Raw genomic sequence first — 20,998 nt, forward strand, 5'->3', positions numbered from 1 at the left:
AAAAGTTTGAGAACCCCTGATCTAACTAACCCTTCGCTGCTATGACAAATTTTCATACTCATTCTGGTTACTATTTGATTCTATACACTTTCAGAAACTTATGTAGAGTTTACAATAGTGAAGACTGTCGCTATTAATCTTCTGACTTCCACAGACCCTTCCTAATGTCAATAAAAATAGTCCATTCATATACAGATCTCAAGATAAGTGTGTCCCAGTACTGAAGGGATTAAAATAGTGAGGACTGGAGCCATTAATTTTTTTTATAGTCATGCTATGCTAAGCTTAATTATCATGAGGTAAACTAAAGTATCATGATTGTTTCATATCCTTCTTCATAAAGGATCACAAGATTCCATTAATGAGATTTTTCTTTTTTGTCAAGATTCTTTTTTTTTAAGTTACATTACGTTTTTATTTATATTTACTTTTCAAGCCACATTAATTTTTTGCACATTTTATAATGACCAAAGAAAAAAAAATGCTTTGGGGGAAGGAGAAACATGACTCGTAAACAAATGTGAATAAAAAGTACAGGAATATGAATAAGGGTGAGGTGCGATGCGTGAGTGATTCCTACTACTTGTCTGCAGCACAGGTTGTCTAGCCGGACTCTGTGGTGTTGGCTGGATCGTCTGTGGAAGGGGTGATGTGGTCAGTCATTTCCAGCACTAATATGCCCATTGTCAGGCTGTATCATGACTCATGACCTACTTTTGCGTGTATGCCTGCCATTACATCACCACTCAGTCACTGTCAACACACACACACACACACACACACATGGAGAGCGGACGTGCCACCTGCGCAAGAGCGGCATCTAACTTAAACACTCCACACGCTAAGCAATGTGCTTGAGTGAGAATAGTTATTGCTATTGAGGGGCGACCAGAGCGAGTGAACGAGTGTACAGAGTGAGCGTAGCCTGGTGGCGTGTACATGGGAGTGATCGGAGGTGTGAGAACCTCCACACTCCAAACGACAGAGCGGGAACCACACAAAGGCCAGCCATAGCAGCCGCCAACGCATCCAACCACACACACGTAGCTACCAGGCCTGGCCCCCAGTGACCACACACCCACATGCTCCCAGGAAGAGTAAGAAAAAGTGGATAGACCGGTAAGAAATAAATTACCAAATTCAAAATATGTTGATGAGGCCCAGGGAGCAAAGCCGAAAGTGGCCAGTCAAAGCATGAGTCCAGCTTCAACAGGGGCAACATTGCAAGGTAGATTGGTAATGTTGGAGAAGAGATTTGAGGAGTTGGTGAAGGAATTAAAAGTTCAGAGGAGTGAGGAGGAGCAGGATAGAGAATTCGCAAGGCTTTGAAGGAAAGAGTTAAGAGACTGGAGGAAAATGAAAACGATTGGTGGATGAGAATGCACACTTGAGAGTGGAGGTTGAAAAATACAAGAGACGGTTGGAGGAGAAAATGGATAGAGTAGTAAAGGAGAAAGATGACTTTAAGGAAATGATTAGTGAGCAGAATGAAAGGTTTGAAAGGGAATGGGAACTGAAGAAAACACAATGGACTGAGTCGAGGGAAGCAGAGATGGTTGGATTACAAGAAATAATTAAAGATCAGTTGAAGGAAGACAAAAAAGAAAGGTCCAAGGAACTGGTTAATGTAATGAAGAATAAGGAAACATTGATAAGGGAAATAGCAGAAAAGAAGAAGAGTGTGTTAATATTTGGGATGAAAGAACAAAATATAACATATAAGCCTAAGAGAATTAAGGAAGAATTAAAAACGGTAAGAGATCTGTTCAAAAATCTAAATGATGATGAAAAAAAAGACCTACAAGAAGAAGTGGAAGAGATCCATAGACTGGGTCCGTATAAGGAGGGAGTGAGCAGACCGATTAAAGTAGTACTGAAGTCACAACAATCTGGAGGATATCCTATATAGAACATCAAAGTTAAGAGAGATAGAAGGTTGTAAAGAGGTGTTTGTGAGAAAGAATAGAAATGAGGAAGAGAGGAGAAGATATAAGGAATTGGTGGAAGAGGCGAGAAGGAAAAATGATGAGCGGTCTGAGGAGGAAAGAGAAAAGTTTTTGGAGAGTTATAGGAGAGAGAGTCAGAAAGTGGTATGTGGAAAGAAGGAATACGGAGGAACCCCTAGAGGGAGCAGTGGGTGGACCGTAATGTATACTAATATAGATGGGATACTGTCAAGTAGATTGGAATTGCAAGACTATATGATAGTGGAGAAGCCTGATATAGTGTGTTTGACTGAGACAAAATTGCATGAAAAACAAAGATAAATTTGGATAATAAATATAATATATGGAGAAAGGATAGAGAGTAAAGGTGGAGGAGGAGTTATGATTATGACGAAGAAATAAATAAATGTGGATAAGGTTTGGTATGGGAAGAACAACGCAGAAGTGATAAGCATAAGGATAAAAAGTGATGGAAAAGAATTAATAATCATGGTGACCTATGTACCTCCTAAAACAAATTCTTGGACATTAAGGGAATACGACAATATGATCAAGGATACTTTACAGAGTTTGGAAAGTGTATTATCTGGAAAAAGAAAGGTGATACTAGTAGGAGATTTTAATTGTAAGGAGGTGGATTGGGAAAATCTAGTAAGTGGTGTTGGAGAGGAAGCATGGGAGAGAGATTTCTTAATCTAATGATGGAAAATATGATGGAACAGAGGGTGAAGGAAAATACTAGATATAGAGGAGATGATGAACCGGCTAGACTGGATTTGGTGTTAACAAGAGAAGTGTACCTATGTGGAGATATACAATACAAGTGTCCTTTGGGAAAGAGTGATCATGTGGTTATGGAAATGCAGATAGCAACAACACAGCGAAGGAAGGACGAGACATACAGGAGTGGTAGATTGAATTATAGAAAGATGGACACAGAAAGTTTGAAAAATTATTTCAGAAAATTAGATTGGGAGATGTTACAAATCAGAGAAGTGCAAAAGAAATATGAGATTTTTATGAAATATTATAAAGAAGGAGTTATGAAATTTGTACCAAAGTATAAACCGAGAGAGGAAGGAAGAAAGGATTGGTTTAATGCAACTTGTGTTAAGGCTAAAGAAAAGAGAGATGTGGCTTGGAAAAGATGGAAAAAGAGCAGGAATATACTAAATAAGGAGAATTATAGAGTGGCGAGAAATGAGTATGTGAGGGTAAGGAGGGAGGAAGTAAGCAAGTAATGCCCCACCTACACCCGTGCCTTTGTTACACACTGCCTGCTCTAGACTTATTACATGCACGATCTACGCCAGTGTACGGCTTGACACACCAGCAGCGGCGAGTCACGCTCCAGCCACTGATTTCTAATATGGCGACAGACAGGTGTATGGATTGTGACCTTGGGTTATTTGCATTTATTTCGAAATATAGTTAGGTTTGTTAAGGTTAGGTTAGCTTAGGTTAGTAAATTTTATTAATTTTTCGTTAAAACGGCTGTTTTGTCCCTAGATTTTTCCCGGATCGCCATATTTCGCCTCTTTTTGGCTTCCTCCTTAAAACCCCCGATTCCCCACAGTCCCCCAAGCTTGCTGGAGCAGGTGTTGGGGGGGGGGATGGAGGAAAAGGAGGAGGTCCTATTCTTGACTTCTACCCTTTATCTCGTGTGAAGTGCTCAAACCCACGCATAGTTCACGGCCTCGATCAACCTCAATGCATTGAATTCTAGACAGGTGTGAGTGAGGGAGAGTTTGCAGGTGTCAGTGAGAGCAAACTTTCAGAGAAATAGGCTCACACTAGATAATGAGGCAGGGCAGGACGGGACAGATGACTTATCCGTGACAGTGTGACATTATATGCTGAAGGCCACGATCTCTCCCCTCACAGAAATTACATGAATACTCAGAATTTTCTCGGTCAGTTTGCAGTTTCAGCCAACCATGGAATCTGTGGTGTGGATTGTGTGTGTTTCAGGTGATTTGTACCCACCTAGTGAAGTGATTGGTGGTATATCACTTCCGTCGACTTTCTCTAGATACCTCGCTGGTTGTAAGACCGAAAATATATAAATAAAAGCATCAGGGCCAAACTGGGAAAATAACCACTCCGTCTTAAACAATTGTGTGTGTGTATTTAATGCATAATGAAACACACACTTAGAGCTTACGAGAGAGAGAGAGAGAGAGAGAGAGAGAGAGAGAGAGAGAGAGAGAGAGAGAGAGAGAGAGAGAGAGAGAGAGAGAGTGCTGGACATAATACTGATACACCAACATCAGTCAACACTCCTCCTGATGGAACAAAAGACCGTTCTTATGACACACTGACCAACAAAACACAAAATAGTGAGTGCTGTGCTTGTGGTGTGTGTTAGTCTGCCTGCCTGCTCTGCCCAAAATACAGGAATAATCAATACCAAGAGATGGTTTTTCCCACCAAACACTCTCCATGTCTCATAATTCCTGTGCTTTCATATTATTTCCATGTTATTTTATTCCCCATGTGTGAAGTTCCTAGATAAAAAAAAAAAGTTAGACTCAAAGGAAATAATAAACTAAAATACTAAAAACACGTAAGACTTCTATGCATAACAGAATAATGAAAATAGTTAAATAAATTCAATATATGACAAATTATCAGCTTTCACATTCATATGAATCAAAAACTGAAAATTTACCAGAACAACAGCAAAATAGTAATTATAATAAAATAAATAAGTAAATAATTTCAATGCATGAGAAATTATTAGTTTTCATATAAAAAAAACTGAAAATTTACCAGAACAACAAAATAATAGTAATAAACAAATATATAAGGAAATAAATTCAACATATGGCAAATTTTCAGCTTTCATAATAATGATAAAAAAATAAATTAAATAATAATAATAATGAAAATTTACCAGAAGAGCTGCACCTCTGGCTGTACTGTTGCCTTCTCCAAAAATGTAGAGGGAACATGGCCAATCTTTCCTTGGCAGTGTGACCCTCAGTGTGTGGACCTGCTGGGGGTTACTGCTCATTATCACTGCTCTCTCTCCATGCTAACTCCCCTGGTCTGCCACCCTCACCCCCATGACTAGGACAAATGCAGTGTAGTGTAACAAAAAAGCAGCAAGGGCAAGGGGCGTGCAGAGTGGCGTTACTGGGGTGGTGATGGGGGGGTAGGCAAGTGGCACATTTCTCAAGGGGCAGCACAAGTGATGCGACAGAGAATGTTGGTGTTCAGAGCGTTATTTAAGACTTTGCAAACGTGAAGGTGCACCAAGTATTGATTCAAAGTCCATGTATGTATAGTATAATCTATGCATACAAAATCAACAAGTGTGTGTTATACCTAATCTCACATTTTTATTACTTTTGGGGGCAGCATTTTCAGGTTTGGCCTCGTGGAAACAATAAATTCTAGGACTGAGAACTCTAAGGGCTAATGTAAAAAAATCCAAGTTTTGAGAAAAGCTCGTGTGAAATATTGCATCCTTTATTAACTATCAAGTAATTACAACAAAGGAGCGCCAGTGTAGCTCCCCAGATGCATGGACGACACTGGCCATTATAGCAAGGATAGACTGATGATTTTCTAGTTTAGTGGTGTGCTTATCAACAATTGGCCATTTTTTGACATTGGCCCTTGTAGCTCTCAACCCTAGAATGTATCTCTAGCTTTGCCACTGGGTATGCCATGCAGGGAGAGTGAGTTAGCCACAAGAAAGGGATAAATGTCTAGAGACCTCCCTCTTAAATGAAGTGAAGTCATAGGAAGTTGGACAGACAGAAGCAGGCAGGGAGTTCCAGAGGTTAGGATGCCAGGATATCATGTACAATGTCACCAATGCATTCTAGCTCATTGTTACATGTTTATTGGGGGAGTGAAAGCAAGCCAAGCCAAGCCAAGCCCAGCCCAGCCCAGCCCAGCCCAACCAACCCCAGCCCACCCCAGCCAAGTCAATCCCAGTCCAGCCCAACTAAGCCAAGCCAAGCCAACCCCAGCCCAGCCAAGCCCAGCCCAGCCCACCCCAGCCCAACCAAGCCAACCCCAGCCCAGCCCAGCCCAGCCCATCTAAGCCAAGCCAACCCCAGGCCTGCCCAGCCCAACCATGCAAAGCCAAGCCAACCCCAGCCTAGCCCAACTAAGTCAAGCCAAGCCAAGCCTGACCAAACCAACACAGTGAAGTCTTTAACAGTGTCTTACAGTCCCCACCACCCCACCCCAGGCTGTTCTAGCCACTTCTACCACTGGTGCTGTGCTTACTGACACCAACACTGTACCTAACACCTTCAGCAGCAAGATGGTGCTATACTCTCCTCTCCCAGGCCACCTCTCACCACTACAAAGACTGGTGCAAGAGAGAGAGAGAGAGAGAGAGAGAGAGAGAGAGAGAGAGAGAGAGAGAGAGAGAGAGCACCTACTCCCCCCTCTACCACATGCACCTATATTATTGTCTTTGAATGGGTGTTCCTCTGCCATTAACACCTTCAGATCCAGTCATACATGGTTTCACTACTAATTTTCCCACCCTCCATGCTTTCCTAGTGAGCCAAGCAATCCATTCCACCACTTCCATCCACTACGAGGTCATTTGATCGACAACCCTCACCTAACCCTGTAATATATACCTAACTAGCTAAACACACACACACACAGTACTCACAAGGCGCTGCTCTCTTCTTGATCACGTACAGCAGGATGAGCAGTAGTATACCCACCAACGGTACCACCACCAACAGTACCACCACTATTATGTTCATCGTGGACATGGGGGTGGGGCGTTTGCTGCAGGTGGAATGCTTGCCATGGAAACGGATGGCTTTCGGTGTGTTAACGGTACAGTTATCCCCCCGGGGGATGTCTTCACTCCAGTGAGAGGCCCCGTAAACCTCCACACTCTGCTGCTGCAGGCTTTGTGGGGCTGTGTCGCTCTTACACTCCTTGCGGCAGTGTCTGGTCTCAAAGCCAAACATAATGGTAGTGTCGTTGTTCTTGATCTGTGAAAATGTCAGGAGCTGGTACCAAGTGTCCTTGTCAGGGAAGCATTCATGGTCTGCAGGGAACCAGGCACTGGAAACAATGCCACCTGTTCCCTCCACATTGATGCTGAATCCCTCAAAGCCGTCCTCCACCTTCCCAAACAGAGTTATTTGAGATATTTTAGCCTTTGAACTGTCCTCAGTGAAGGTGTGTTGCTCTCCTCCTGCCACCACTACTACATCAACTTCACACTCCTTCAGGGCCACCACTCTTTCCACCACCCCAAGGCACACTGACAACAATATTATCCAGTTAGACACCAGCACTATTGCCCTCACTGGTGGCTTACCCCTGTGTGTGTTCACTGCCATGGCTGCTCCACCTGCTGGGTACCAATGTCTCTCTTCCACTCAGTAATTCAGAATCCACCCCAGAAGGTTGGTCTTCAATAATTGACCTTGCCAAGGATCACTTCACGGTGGTGGTGGTGGTGGTGGCAGCTGTGTGTGTGTGTGTGGTGACCTGCAAAGTGAAGAAAAATGTCACCAAAACAGGAACAGTTTAGTTAGGTTTAGTAAATTTGAAGTGTTGAAGCAAAATTCCTTAGAGTTTTTTTTTTCCATAATGCAACTGATCTCGCTCGCCCAAACAATTAATTCCCATCTGGCCCTCATCATTGTTTGGTGTGGCGGTTAGGATTGTAGCGATAATGGAGGTGGTTGGGGGTAGTGACTGGGCGGATGGGCAGTGAAATGAAGGCCAGAGGCAGAAACTTAACACTTTCAAATAATTGCGTGTAGCAAGGATTGACTGGGTGTGGCACTGGCACTGGCACCAGCAGGATGTCAGAGGCGTTGTTCATGACGATGCTTCCCAGAAATTTATTTATAGATTATTGGGTTTTCTCTTTAAATGTCCAAGTAACTCCATTATTTCTTTCCTCTGATTGGTCCTTCAGTCCACTGCAGTACATCCTTCCATCGCGAGCCAGCAGCAGCAGCAGGATCAGGAGCAGGAGTGGCAATAAACTTCCTCCTGCGCATTATTTGGCGACAGATTTTTATTTCCTACAGTTCACCCATCAATGTTCAGCCATTTAAACAACATTTTCACAATAAATATCCCGAAACTTACCACAGATTGTTGTGTTGTGTCACCATTCCTGAGTCTCATACTTAGCTTGAAAAAAACCGACGTGGAAGGTTGAAGTACAAAACGTTCTGATGGCGAGCACGGAAATGCTGCATGAAACATTCCCCCCAACCCTTGGTAACTGATCGTCACTCCACCTCCACGTACCACTCCTGCCTCCCCCCCTTCCCCAACCTCAATACAATCTGATTCAGTTTGTTCTGTGCGTGGCTTCGTGTTCAATCAATATCTAACTGTCGTACATTTCTTGGCCAGTCCTGACACCCAGCTGTGTGCACTGACTACACTCATATCTTCCAGAGCGTCTATGATAATATGATTTTTTTTTTCTGCCATCTCTCCTTCCTCTCTGACAAGTATTCCTGACACGTCCGTGTCCATTCTTTGTGTTGTGTGTGTTGTTAAACTGTTAATCTCTCTCTCTCTCTCTCTCTCTCTCTCTCTCTCTCTCTCTCTCTCTCTCTCTCTATATATATATATATATATATATATATATATATATATATATATATATATATATATATATATATATATATATATATATATGAGTGGGAGTAGTGATCGTGGTGATATTTATACCCCCGTGGGTGGGTCAGTAGATGGCGTGCTGGTATAATATCACCACCATCACGTGCCGCAAGCGCGGTTCACACGAGGAATGTTTACCCATTTGCCACGGTGATCAGGGGGCCACTCCCGGGCCCCCGAGGGGAATAGGGGATGAGACAGTGCTGCTCTCGCCCCGCGGCGCGACAGGAAATCCGGTTTTAGTCTCCAGTCCAACCTGAAACAAAGAATGCTGTGAAACCAAGGCAAACATGAGTAACTAAATAACGGCTATGATGACATGTTGACCCTAAGTAACTAACTTAACTATAGCATTTCCTCTTCTACTACCCTTCCTTTCACACCACTATCCTGCACTGCACTTAAGCTATTAAAAAAAAAATAATAATAATAATAATAATAATAAAAAACTATATAACAAGTACAACAACTATAACAAATATAACAAGTACGTGATCAGCGGCTTACCAAGCAATGCGAGCGACAACAAAAATAAATAGTGATAAACAGCAAGGCGGATAGCCCGCCACCTGTTACTCTAATACTTTCATTTTTCCCCCTGTTACATCTTGTTCTAGCTAGCTCTTCTCCTTTCATCCCCCTGTCTATCCCCCCCCCCGTTCCGTTCCGTTCCGTTCCCACTCATTCTGCCTGAAGATGTTCCATGAAAAGGAACGAAATATATATATATATATATATATATATATATATATATATATATATATATATATATATATATATATATATATATATCCTTTTTAGGAACAGGCTGAATGTAGGTAAACCTCCAGCAAGAAGGAAAGGTAGAAGTTGACAAAGTTGAAAGAAGTTTGGCCAAACAAACATGGTGCAAACACGGAAGTCCAGTTTTTGAGAACAATCATGTCCCTAAGCCTTCCTAGGGTTTAGGCCAGCGAGGGCATAGGAAACATCATTACGAAGAATTTTTATTGAAGGCATGAAATAGTCAGAGGGAAGGGCAATCCAGAATAATCCAAGGTGGTGTTGTTAGCAAACGTTTGAGAAAAGAGTTCAGCTTAGAGACTGAACAGATGGCAGTGGTGCCATCAGGATGAAGTAAAGGAGGGAAAGATAAAGAAGTGAAGTTATTTGAGATGTTTTTGGCTATATGTCAGATGTCTGGAGGGGATTTTGAGTTTGAAAGATTTTAACATTTTCTATTTATGAAGGAGTGTTTGGCAAGTTGAAGAATAGAACATGATTCCGGGCAGAGATATAAAGTGCTTGAGATTCAGGAGATGCAGACACTATCAAGGACACTACTACCTCTGTTATGCGTTCAGCACAAAGAAATATGGGTCTCTGACACGGAAACAATAATCATTCCAAGGAAAATCAGCAATACCTCGATCCTGAAATCCCCCAACTGGCAGAGGCAAAACGCCACAGGCACCTCCACTTAGGGGGATCCTGCAGAGGGATTGGAGAAATAGGACAAGATACAGAAATGAGATTGTGATCGGAGGAGCCCAACGGGGATGATAGAGTAACAGCATAAGCAGAAGGGGTAAGGAAGATATCAAGAATGTTGGGCGTATCTCCAAGACGGTCAGGAATACGAGTTGCTCTAGGTCATTTGGAGGATAGCAAAGTTGAAGGCTAATTTGGTGCCTTCCCCAGAAGGGGACTCCGGGGCTGGGTTTGGAGTCGCCATTTTTTATTTTCTAATTTTAAGTGAAGGGTGTGTATGTGTGGTAAGTGCATGTAGCTTTGAGTGAAGTAGGAGAGTTGTCTTGAGGGGGCAGGCTGTGACTGCCCCCTTGAATTGTGAGACCCAAAGGAAAACGTTCAGTGAGATCACAACCAGCTTTAATGGAAGGTTCACAGCACCCCCTGAACTATATGCTATTTGACCTCGCTGGGAGTAAATTATCGTTTCGGTAGGTGTCTGAGTCAGCAACTGAAAGTGGAGGGACGAGGAAAACTGGCGGAGACGCCTCGGCACGCCTATTTTTTTTTTTTTTTTTTTTTTTATAACTTCATAGAAGCTATTTTAGCAAGAGATGAGATGTGAAGTTTCCAGTTAAGATTATGATATTCAGTGTGGAAGAGGGAGACATGCAGTTGATTGTCACTGAAGAGGAGAGGATTGTTGTCTGGCAGGTTGTGTAGAATTAATAGATGGAGGAATTAAATTTTTTATGCATTGAACACGACTAAGTTTTCTCTGTCCCAATCGGAAAACTTAGAAAGATCATAAATCAGGCGTGGTAGAGTATTGTCTGTGATGTAACGTGAAGATTGAGATCAAGTCACTCCGGCAGCGGTGTGTTGGTGTGTTGGGTTGTTCTCCGTTCTCTCCTTTTGCAGGCTGCTGAAGGAGTGAGACTGAAGCACTGCACTCAGGCTTTCAAGACTCTCAACCTAACCCGGACCTTCCTACAGAAAACAAACCAGCTCCACATCATACAGCCTGAACACTTCACCACCGCATACTGCACCTTTGGGGTACTGGAGGCTGTGACTCAGCCTGCACGGCCCCAACAAACCCCCAAGAAGAAAAAGAAAACTGGAGCACTGGAAGGAACAGGACCTACGAAGCGGTACAAAGCGTAAAAGGTCACAAGAAAAAGAAGAAGAAGCACTGTGCTGCGGCGCTGATCGGGAAGTGGTTGTGTGATGGCTTCCCAGGGCACGGAGAAAGCACTGGCACTGCTAAGGAGGCTACCCAGAGTATCCCTAGGGAACCTCAAGCCAAACCCCGGGGCTGTTAAGAATGTGAGTCATTCCACCCCTCACCCCTCACTTCTCGCCCCTGTCCCCTCACCCCTCACTTCTCGCCCCTGACCCCTCACCCCTCACTTCTCGCCCCTGACCCCTCACCCCTCACTTCTCGCCCCTGACCCCTCACCCGTCACTTCTCGCCCCTCACCCCTCACCAGTATATAATTTCGGTAAATTTTTACAATAACATGAACAGATTAGTTCGGGATGAAATATTTTTTTATGGTAGAGTTTGACCAATTTTGAATATGCATTTTGTTTTCTTCGCAAATCTGTTGGTTTTTGTTTTTGTTTTTCTTTTATGAACCCTTTCCCCCGGTTCTTGTGGAAACACGATTTTGCGGTAAAACGAACCAACTCTTTCTTTTTATATTAAATTCCGACCTTTTGGGAATAAATATACACTTTCTTTTCAAAGCGTTTTTTTTTTTTTTTTTTTTTATCACCCCTTCCACACTGTTGTGGATATACAAGTTTCCGGTAAAACTAGGCAATTTTTTTCAGAGAGACAGACAACAGACAGGTAGACAGAGAGGGAAATGAAGAGAGAGAGTGACAGACAGACAGGGTGTGTTTTGAGTGTGTTTTGAGTGCATTTTGAGTGTGGCAAGCCCACACACTTATTAAAACACTAATTTGACGTGTCTGGTGTGTTTTCTTAATTGTTTGGATGCTTTGAATGAGTTAGGGTGGTTTCAAGTGTATTTTGAGTGCATTTTGAGTGCGGCAAGCCCTCACACACCTGACACACCTTCCCGTCACACAGGCGAAGCGAGGGCGTGGCATTCATGGGGGAAAAACTCACGGCGCTGGCAGCAAGGGTTCAGGCCAGCGGCAGAACTTCATGAGGCTTGGCTATGAGACTGGCAATAACCCCTTCTACCTCCGCTTCCCCTACCAGAACTACTACAAGGGACACCAGTAAGTTGTAGTGAGGGAATGAGGAAATAGTAAGCATGGATGTATGTGTGTGTGTGTGTGTGTGTGTGTGTGTATGCAGGAGAGGAAACTGGCTTAGGACAAAAAAAAAGTGGGGAAAAAAAAGGCCCACTGGGTTGCCAGTTCCCTTAAAGATCACAAATTATCCAGAATTGAGGGACTGATGTCTTGATGCCTCCCTCTTAAAAGAAGTCAAGTCGTAGGAAGATGGAAATACAAAAGCAAGCAGGAAGTTCAAGAGTGTGCCAGAGAAAGGGATGAATGATTGAAAGTACTAGTTAACTCTTGCATTAAAGAGTTGGACAGAATAGTGATGAATGATTGAGAGTACTTCTTAACCTAATGTAACCAAACCTAACCTAACCTAACCTAACCAAATCAAACCAAACCAAACCTAACCTAACCTAACCTAACCTAACTCAACCCAACCCAACCCAACCCAACCCAACCTAACCTAACCTAACCTGTTTACATTGCAGCATGAGACTGTCATACGCGCCGCTGTGCCTGGGCAAGCTGCAGCGCATGATTGACACTGGCAGGCTGCGCACAGACACCCCCACTGACATCACCCAGCTCAGCGCCACACACCTCATCACCGTCAACCCCGCAGACAAGATGGGCGGTGTTATGCTGACAGACGAGGTGATATTATTTTTTCATTTATTTTATTTTATTTTATTATTTATTTATATCCTGTGGGCTTTTCACGGGAATTTATGAGCTGAAGGGGGTACATTTTTGGGGCACCTCCTATCTCAACCGTTGCCCAGAGTGAGGAAGCCCAACCTACACTCGGACCGTGGGCAGGATTTGATTTGTGCACTTGGAGACCCCTTGGACCTTGGACCTCAAAGCACGTATGGTTCCACTGTACCACGGCGGCACCATGATTAGATGTCTTTATTTATTTATTTATTTGTAAGGACAACAAAAGATGAAAAAGAAAAGATCCACTCTGCTCTTGTTCCGTGTAATTACAAAGAAAACGGGGAACTCTTAGATAGAATTTAAGCCCTTCTGTACCATAATGCATGTTCACATTCCTTCTGGTGACTATTTGGTGATTTTATACAGCTTCAGAAACTCATGTGGGGGTTAAAATAGTGAAGATTCTCCACTGTTAATCTTCTGACCTCCATAGACCCTTGCCAATTTCAATAAAATGGTCTAATGGTACACAAATCTCAAGATAAAAATGTGTCCCAGTACTGAAGGGATTAAAATAGTTTTGACTGTGGACATTTATCTTGTAACCTCCATGGAACCTTGCTAATGTCAATAAAATGGTCTAATGGTCCACAAATCTCAAGGTAAAAATGTGTCCCAGTACTAAATTTTTCTTTTTCTGCATTACAAAATTTCTCCATCATTACACAATTTTCTCTTAACAAAATTTTCCCTTCTTTACAAAAACTTTCCCTTTACAAAATTTTCCTTGTGTTTAGGGTATGGACCACTTTGAAGCGAGGGTGAACCTGGAGGTACAGTGGGCGACAGAGGCGGTGATTGCGGCGGTGGAGCGGAACGGGGGCACCATCACAGTCGCTTATTATGACCCCATCTCCCTGCAGGCTGCTCTTGACCCCATGGCCTTCTTCAGCAGAGGTTTGTATTAGTCTTGCAAAGTCAGTCAGGAGCGCCATTACAAAGAAACAAGGAATACAAGAGTAGGGAATCTTAGAAACAGCATTGAATACCAAACAGGAGGAGCAAGAGTAGGGAATCTTAGAAACAGCATTGAATACCAAACAAGAGGAGCAAGAGTAGGGAATCTTAAGAAACGGCACCACCGAGAATCCAGACATGTGATCCTTAATTTTGGCTAACTTTTACTTATCTTTCAGGAGACCAGCACTCAAGCAGGCCTTTTTTTTTTATTAATTTATTTATTTATTGTATTTTCCTTGGCTGGCTTCTGTCGTACTTAAAAAAAAAAAAAAAAAAAGAATAAATAGAAGAGAGGAATGCATGAGTTAGCTATGACAAGGAATCAAGCACAGTGAAATAAACTTAATCCCTTCAGTACTGGGACACATTTGTACCTTGAATTTTGTGTACCATTAGGCCATTTTATTGATATTAGCAAGGGTCTATGGAGGTCAGAAGATTAATGGTCACAGTCTTCACTATTTTAACCCCTTCAGTACTGGGACACATTTTTACCATGAGATTTGTGTACCATTAGGCCATTTTATTGATATTAGCAAGGGTCTATGGAGGTCAGAAGATTAATGGTCACAGTCTTCACTATTTTAACCCCTTCAGTACTGGGACACATTTTTACCATGAGATTTGTGTACCATTAGGCCATTTTATTGACATTAGCAAGGGTCTATGGAGGTCAGAAGATTAATGGTTCTTCACTATTTTAACCCCTTCAGTACTGGGACACATTTTTACCATGAGATTTGTGTACCATTAGGCCATTTTATTGATATTAGCAAGGGTCCATGGTTTCTTTTATTTTCTTTTTCTTTTTTTTCTTTTTTTTTTTATTATTTTCTTATTTTCTTTTTCCTTTTCTTTTCATTTCTTTCTTATTATTTTCTTATTTTCTCTTGTCTTGTCTTGCTATTATTTTCCTTTTTTTTCTTTTCATTGTTATTTTTCTTCTTTTCTTCTTTTATTTTCTTGTTTATGATTTTCTCTCTTGTTTTTCTTTTTGGTATTTTCTCCTTTTCCTTCATCATCTTTCTCTTTCATTTCCTCCTTTATCTATTTTTCTTTCTCTCATTTCCTTCTTTATTTTCTTTCTCTCTTTCCTTTTCGTGATATATCTTTCCTTTCATTATTTTCTTTTCATCTTTTTTTATTCTCTTTTTCTTGTCGTTTTCTTTTTTCTTTCTTCTCGTTTTATCTATCTTTCCTTTCATTATTTTCTTTTCATCTTTTTTATTCTCTTTTTCTTGTCGTTTTCTTTTTTCTTTCTTCTCGTTTTTTTTTTCTTTACTTTGTTTTGTTCTCTTTTTCTTTTCTTTTTCTAGTTCTTTTACTTTTCATTGTCTTATTCCCCCTTTTCTTCTTTCATTTTCTCCCATTTCTTGTCTTCTTTTCCTATTTTTTCAATTATTCCTCTTTTTCTGCGGTGTGATAATGTTCTCCTGTGTGTGCCAGCAGGAGTGGCCATACCCCGCCGCATGTTGCCACCACAGAACCTCATTGCCTACTACAGTGACCCCAAGAACCGCGGCTATCTGGCTGACCCCGATGAGGTGGCCAGGGAGAGGTTTGTGCTGGCCCAGGTGAGTGTCGGAAGATTAGAATGATTAACACCTGTACTCATAAATGTTTTGCTCCTATTTTCCAAGGCCAAGTTTTCAAGACAGTTTCTCCTTTTAATTAACTAGAAATCTTATCAGTCCATCACTAGAACCATCAAAGTACTCTTAAATAACACAAGTATATTCAACCGGACCCTTTAGAAAGCCAGTTTTTCCCTTATGTAAAGAGAGAGAGCAAGCCAGCCAGCCAGTTTTCACCTTAAAAAATAAATGAATAAAATAATAAATTTCCTGGTCTCCTTACAGAAATATGGATACAAGTTGCCAAACATCCGAGACTTGACACAGGAGGCGATGCTGCTTGAGAGGAAGGACCCACGGCAGGTGTTCTATGGACTGGAGCCGGGCTGGGTTGTCAACTTACAGGACAAGTTATTCTCAAGCCCACTGATCCTGAACTGCTGGAACACTACTTGTCTTAGCCCCTTCAGTACTGGGACATATTTTCACCTTTTTTGTGTACCATTGGACCATTTTATTTGTTATGAAGGGTCAGAAGATTAATGGTCCACAGTCTTCACACTATTTTAATCCCTTCAGTACTGGGACATATTTTCACCTTGAGTTTTGTGTACCATTAGACCATTTTATTGACACCAGCAAGAGTCTATGGAGGGCAGAAGAGTAATGGCCACAGTCTTCACTAGTTTAACCCCCCACATGAGTTTCTGAAGCTGTATAAAATCACCAAATAGTCACCAGAATGAATATGAAAGCATGTCCTGGTACTGAAGAGGTTGTAAACACACTGCTGGGAGGTACTCATTGTTAGTAGGTGTAAATATATTAGCATTGTACTATAGTCAATGTGCTCTGAAGTGGTTCCTGGGTTCCAAAAATAGTGTGGCTTGCTTATTTATTTTATTTTTTTATTTACAGAAGAGGGGAAGCTGGCCCAAAAAAAAAAGAGAGAAAGAGACAGACAGACACCCACTTGATAGCCAGTCCCCCCAAAAGATTAGTAGTGTTAGCCAAGTCAGGGTTTAGTCTTGTGATTGTATGTGATGTGAATACCAAGATTTCTGACCAACACACACAAGACAGCTGGGTTTCTCTTAAGGTCTGACAGCCACGCCTTCCTCTTTAGACCCCATTCAGATAGACCCAGGAGCCACTTTAGAGCAGACTGACTGGAGGAGTTGTGAAGTGCTTGTGTGTGTAAATACTTTTGTTAGAAATTGTATGAGTGTGTTTTGTTGACTTCTTAAAGATTGTTGGTACTGAGAAGTGGACAGTGAGGGAGGTGTGAATAAAACACGGCCTTCTCTTCTCATTATTAGCAATTAAAGGATATAATGAACACACACACACAGTCTCTCTCTCTCAGCCCCTCACCCACATACACACACACTTAACATGAGAGGAGGGAAGTGTGAAATAAAAAGTGTGAATAATAAAAACATGACTCGTTATCTTGTTAACAAAAGATGTATTGTCACAAACTTGACTTTTAATTACCCCCTTAAAATTACACACACACACACACACTCTCTCTCTCTCTCTCTCTCTCTCAGTACCTCTTTGAAATACCACCACCAGATCTCCCAAACCCTCCTCCTCCTCCTCTTCCTCCTCCTCTTCCAAAGCCGCCGCCTCCACCTCTTCCAAACCCTCCTCCTCCACCTCTTCCAAACCCTCCTCCTCCTCCTCTTCCACCTCCACCTCCTCTTCCAAAGCCGCCTCTACCTCCTCCTCTGCCAAAGCCGCCACCTGTTGAGGGACAAGGCAAGTCTTAGAAACAATACCAACATTATGTGAAGAGAAATGAGAGAGAGAGAGAGAGAGAAAAAAAAAAAGAGAACAAGAGTGAAATAGGAAGAGTAAAAAGAGTAAATAAAGGAATGAGTAAGAGGAGTAAGAAAAATGAAAATGAGAAAAAAAAAGGAAAAAAAAAGGAACAAGTAGAAATGGAGGGATTAAAAAAAAAAAAAAAGAAAAGAGTAATAAAGAGGATCATTAGAGTAGCTGCTCTTAGAAACACCACCATAAATAGAAAATAAATAAGTAAAAAAAAAAAAAGTAAAAAGAGTAGCTAATCTTAAAATCAAGAGTAAAATCCCTTCAGTACTGGGACACATTTTTACCTTGAAATTTATGCACCATTAGACCATTTTATTGACAGTAGCAAGGGTCTATGGAGGTCAGAAGATTAATGGCCACAGTCTTCACTACTTTAACCCCTTCAGTACCATTAGACCATTTTTATTGACATTAAGAAAGATTAATGGCCACAGTCTTCACTATTTTAACCCCTTCAATACTGGGACACATTTTTACCTTGAGATTTGTGCACCATTAAGCCATTTTACTGACATTAGGAAGGATTCATGGAGGTCTGAGGGTTAATGGTCACAGTCTTCACTACTTTAATCTTTTCAGTACTGGGACTCAGTTTTACCTTGAGATTTGTGTACCATTAGACCATTTTATTGACATTAGCAAGGGTCTATGGAGGTCACTGCTGCCAACTTGCTAGCTCACCAAAAAAACACATACCACCACCACCACCACCACCAGACTCACCTCTCCCTCCTCTGCCTCCACCACCCCTGCCACCACGACCACCACGCCCCGAAGGCTTACTGTTTGTAAACATGTGGATTGGCAGCAACTTGGCAGGGTTGATGTAGATCTGTAAGTAAGTAAGTAAGTAAGTAAGTAAGTAAGTAAATAAATAAATAAATAAATAAATAAATAAATAAATAAATAAAGAGAGAGAGAGAGAGAGAGAGAGAGAGAGAGAGAGAGAGAGAGAGAGAGAGAGAGAGAGAGAGAGAGAGAGAGAGAGAGAGAGAGAGAGAGAGAGAGAGAGCAAACAATCACCAAATAGTCACCAGAATTTTTTTTACCTTGAGATTTGTGCACCATTAGACCATTTTACTGACACTAGGAAAGGTCTATTGAGGTCAGAGGATTAATGGCCACAGTCTTCACTATTTTAACCCCCCACATGAGTTTCTGAAGCTGTATCAAGTCACCAAAAAGTCACCAGAATGAATATGGAAATGTGTCATGGTGCTGAAGGGGTTAAAGACTCTTAGACCCTTAGAGACACCCTTAATCTCACTCCCTAAGGGCCCCAGACACACAGAACTTGACTTCATTCACAAGGGAAGCTTAAAGACATGTCCCCAACCTTTGGCTAATTGTAATGGCTCTGTAAGGGAACTGGCAACTGAGTGGGTGCTTTTAACTTGATATCTTTGTTGCATTTGGCTAGTTTTCCTCTTACATAAAAAAAAAAGTGAGGAAGCACACACACACACACACACACACACACACACACACACACACACACACACACACACACACACACCTTAAAGTCTTGGTTGAAGGAGGACGCCTTGATGTTCTCGTTGAGTTTCACCGATACATATTTTTCCATAACTGTGCCAAAGATCTCGTCCACTTTGCCAATCTGCCGAGAAAAAGAGAGTGAGAGTGAGAGTGAGAGAAAGAGAGAGAGGAAAAAAAAAGAGAAAATAGAGAAGAGTGAAGATAGAGAAAAGAAGAGAGATAGAACACACACACACACACACACACACACACCTGTTCCTTGTTCTCCAAGTAGATTGGTGCGTTGAAGTGTGGCACATCCTGGTGAGACACTAGGCACACCAAGTCACCCTGGCAAGTGTTCACCAAACTACCAAATGGCACCACCTGTATGGAAGACATATGTCAAGGAGGAGGAGAAGAAGAAGAAGAAGAAGTGGAGGAGGAGGAGGAGGAGGAGGAGGAGGAGGAGGAGGAGGAGGAAAAGAAAGAGGAAGAGGAGGAAAATGTAAGTGATCAATGTAATTACAAATCTATAATGAGACTGGAGAGCAAATTGTCATTTTTGTTGCCCTTGGCCAGTTTTGTCCTCTTATATAAACATATACACACACACACACACACACGAGTAACATAAGTCCAACATGGGAATACAAAATGTGAGAAGAGATTATAATGAAAAAGAGTGAAGAGAAAGAGGAGGGAGTGGTGATACAAGACAGCCTGACTCCACACAGACACAACACAACAGTCCACCATATGCTGCAACACACAGAACACTAACCAACATCAGGCTGGCGATCAATTACACGGACAAGACTGTGATGGAAAAGATCGTAACCTCTGGAATAAGATAGAGGCTAGAATATGCAGCAGTGGTGTGTGTGGTGTGGTGTGGTGATCATACAAGCAGAAGGACATCAAGAAAGGAAATGGAACTACCAACTTTGAAGGACAGACGGGAGAGAGGAGACCCAATAATGATGTGCAAGATAGTGAACTGTAGGGAAAAGATACAGACAAGACTTGGTGACACTGACTCAGGATGGACACACACACACACACACACACACACACACACACACACACACACTCACATGGTCAGGTGGTCCTTGGTCGTAATATCCGCCTCTTCCACCTCCTCCTCCTCTTCCACCACCTCCCCTTCCCCAGCCGCCGCCGCCGCCGCCGCCGCCGCCTCCTCCTCCTCTTCCCCAGCCACCACCGCCGCCGCCACCTCCTCTTCCTCGCCACGACATTGCTGGAAACACAAAGGAAATGAGAGAGAGAGAGAGAGAGAGAGAGAGAGAGAGAGAGAGAGAGAGAGAGAGAGAGAGAGAGAGAGAGAGAGAGTAAAAAAAAAAAAAAAACACATACGTACTTTTTCTTCCTTTCTACCTCTTCTCTTCCTCCCTTGTTCTTCTTCTCCTCTCCTCTTCCTTCCTCTCACTGCAATATGGCCACTTAACCAGAGATACGTTCACCAGCCGGCAAGAATAGTCACCTCTCACCTCTCCCTAGCTCTCCCTCTCCCTCTCTCTCACCGCCCGCGCCGCGTATCAACAAACCCACGTGTTTCCTTTGCTCTGGAAAATATGTCACGCGTCTTCTACTATTTTTTTTATTTTTTCCTTTTTTGCTGTTTTTTCTTCACTAAAATGAATGTTTAGATTTGTTATCGTTTTTTTTTTTATTGTTTGTGAGTATTTGTGTACTTGTAAATTTGTGTGTGTGTGTGTTCTTCCTTTTTATTTTATTTTTCTTCCCTAAAATGAATGTGCAGATTTTTTTTATTAACTTTTTTTTTAATTGTTTACTTGTGTTTGTGTACTTGCAAACTTTGTGTGTGTGTGTGTGTGTTATTTCTAAGAGTATATGCATTCATCAAGTGTTTTTTTTCTATATATATATATATATATATATATATATATATATATATATATATATATATATATATATATATAATGCTTGATAAATAGTTAGCAATATCAACATAAGACCTTTGGCAAAATCGTAGTGGTCGTAGTAGTAGTAGTGATTGTATAGAAATAGTAGTAGTAAGAGAAAACATAATGACAGAAGTAGTAGTAGTAGTAGTAAGAATAACAGCGCTTTAGTAGTAGTAGT

The 20,998-nt window shown here is 41.8% G+C and overlaps 3 protein-coding genes across 10 annotated transcripts; 1 reads left to right on the forward strand and 2 right to left on the reverse strand.

Annotated features, from left to right (window-relative positions):
* Positions 1 to 546: 546 nt before the first annotated feature.
* On the reverse strand, positions 547 to 9,113 carry LOC123516430. 8 transcript variants are annotated; one of them, XM_045275727.1, is made up of 5 exons: positions 9,096 to 9,113; positions 8,727 to 8,844; positions 6,592 to 7,430; positions 4,843 to 4,944; positions 547 to 635 (listed from the first exon to the last, which is right to left on the reverse strand). In XM_045275727.1, the coding sequence occupies exons 3-5, from the start codon at positions 7,277 to 7,279 to the stop codon at positions 604 to 606; spliced, it is 822 nt and encodes a 273-aa protein (XP_045131662.1). In that variant the 5' UTR covers positions 7,280 to 7,430; positions 8,727 to 8,844; positions 9,096 to 9,113; the 3' UTR covers positions 547 to 603. The 8 variants fall into 8 exon arrangements, with proteins under 8 accessions (XP_045131662.1, XP_045131679.1, XP_045131671.1 ...); XM_045275744.1 differs by lacking the exons at positions 8,727 to 8,844; positions 9,096 to 9,113 and adding an exon at positions 8,640 to 8,659; XM_045275736.1 differs by lacking the exons at positions 8,727 to 8,844; positions 9,096 to 9,113 and adding an exon at positions 8,415 to 8,434.
* A 1,500-nt stretch (positions 9,114 to 10,613) lies between these two features.
* LOC123516474 (39S ribosomal protein L15, mitochondrial-like) lies at positions 10,614 to 16,137 on the forward strand. Its single transcript, XM_045275811.1, is given in 7 exon segments — positions 10,614 to 11,366; positions 12,139 to 12,293; positions 12,791 to 12,956; positions 13,760 to 13,919; positions 15,432 to 15,556; positions 15,842 to 15,965; positions 15,968 to 16,137. Coding segments are annotated over 7 exon segments (879 nt in total). The 5' UTR covers positions 10,614 to 11,267; the 3' UTR covers positions 16,018 to 16,137.
* Positions 16,138 to 17,004: 867 nt separating this feature from the next.
* Positions 17,005 to 20,440, reverse strand: LOC123516477 (probable H/ACA ribonucleoprotein complex subunit 1). Its single transcript, XM_045275822.1, has 6 exons — positions 20,253 to 20,440; positions 19,969 to 20,132; positions 19,145 to 19,258; positions 18,912 to 19,013; positions 18,119 to 18,227; positions 17,005 to 17,305 (listed from the first exon to the last, which is right to left on the reverse strand). The coding sequence occupies exons 2-6, from the start codon at positions 20,128 to 20,130 to the stop codon at positions 17,106 to 17,108; spliced, it is 687 nt and encodes a 228-aa protein (XP_045131757.1). The 5' UTR covers positions 20,131 to 20,132; positions 20,253 to 20,440; the 3' UTR covers positions 17,005 to 17,105.
* Between the last annotated feature and the right edge of the window lie 558 nt (positions 20,441 to 20,998).

The sequence above is a fragment of the Portunus trituberculatus genome, chromosome 6 (assembly GCF_017591435.1).
Source record: "Portunus trituberculatus isolate SZX2019 chromosome 6, ASM1759143v1, whole genome shotgun sequence".
Taxonomy (NCBI): Eukaryota; Metazoa; Arthropoda; class Malacostraca; order Decapoda; family Portunidae; genus Portunus; species Portunus trituberculatus.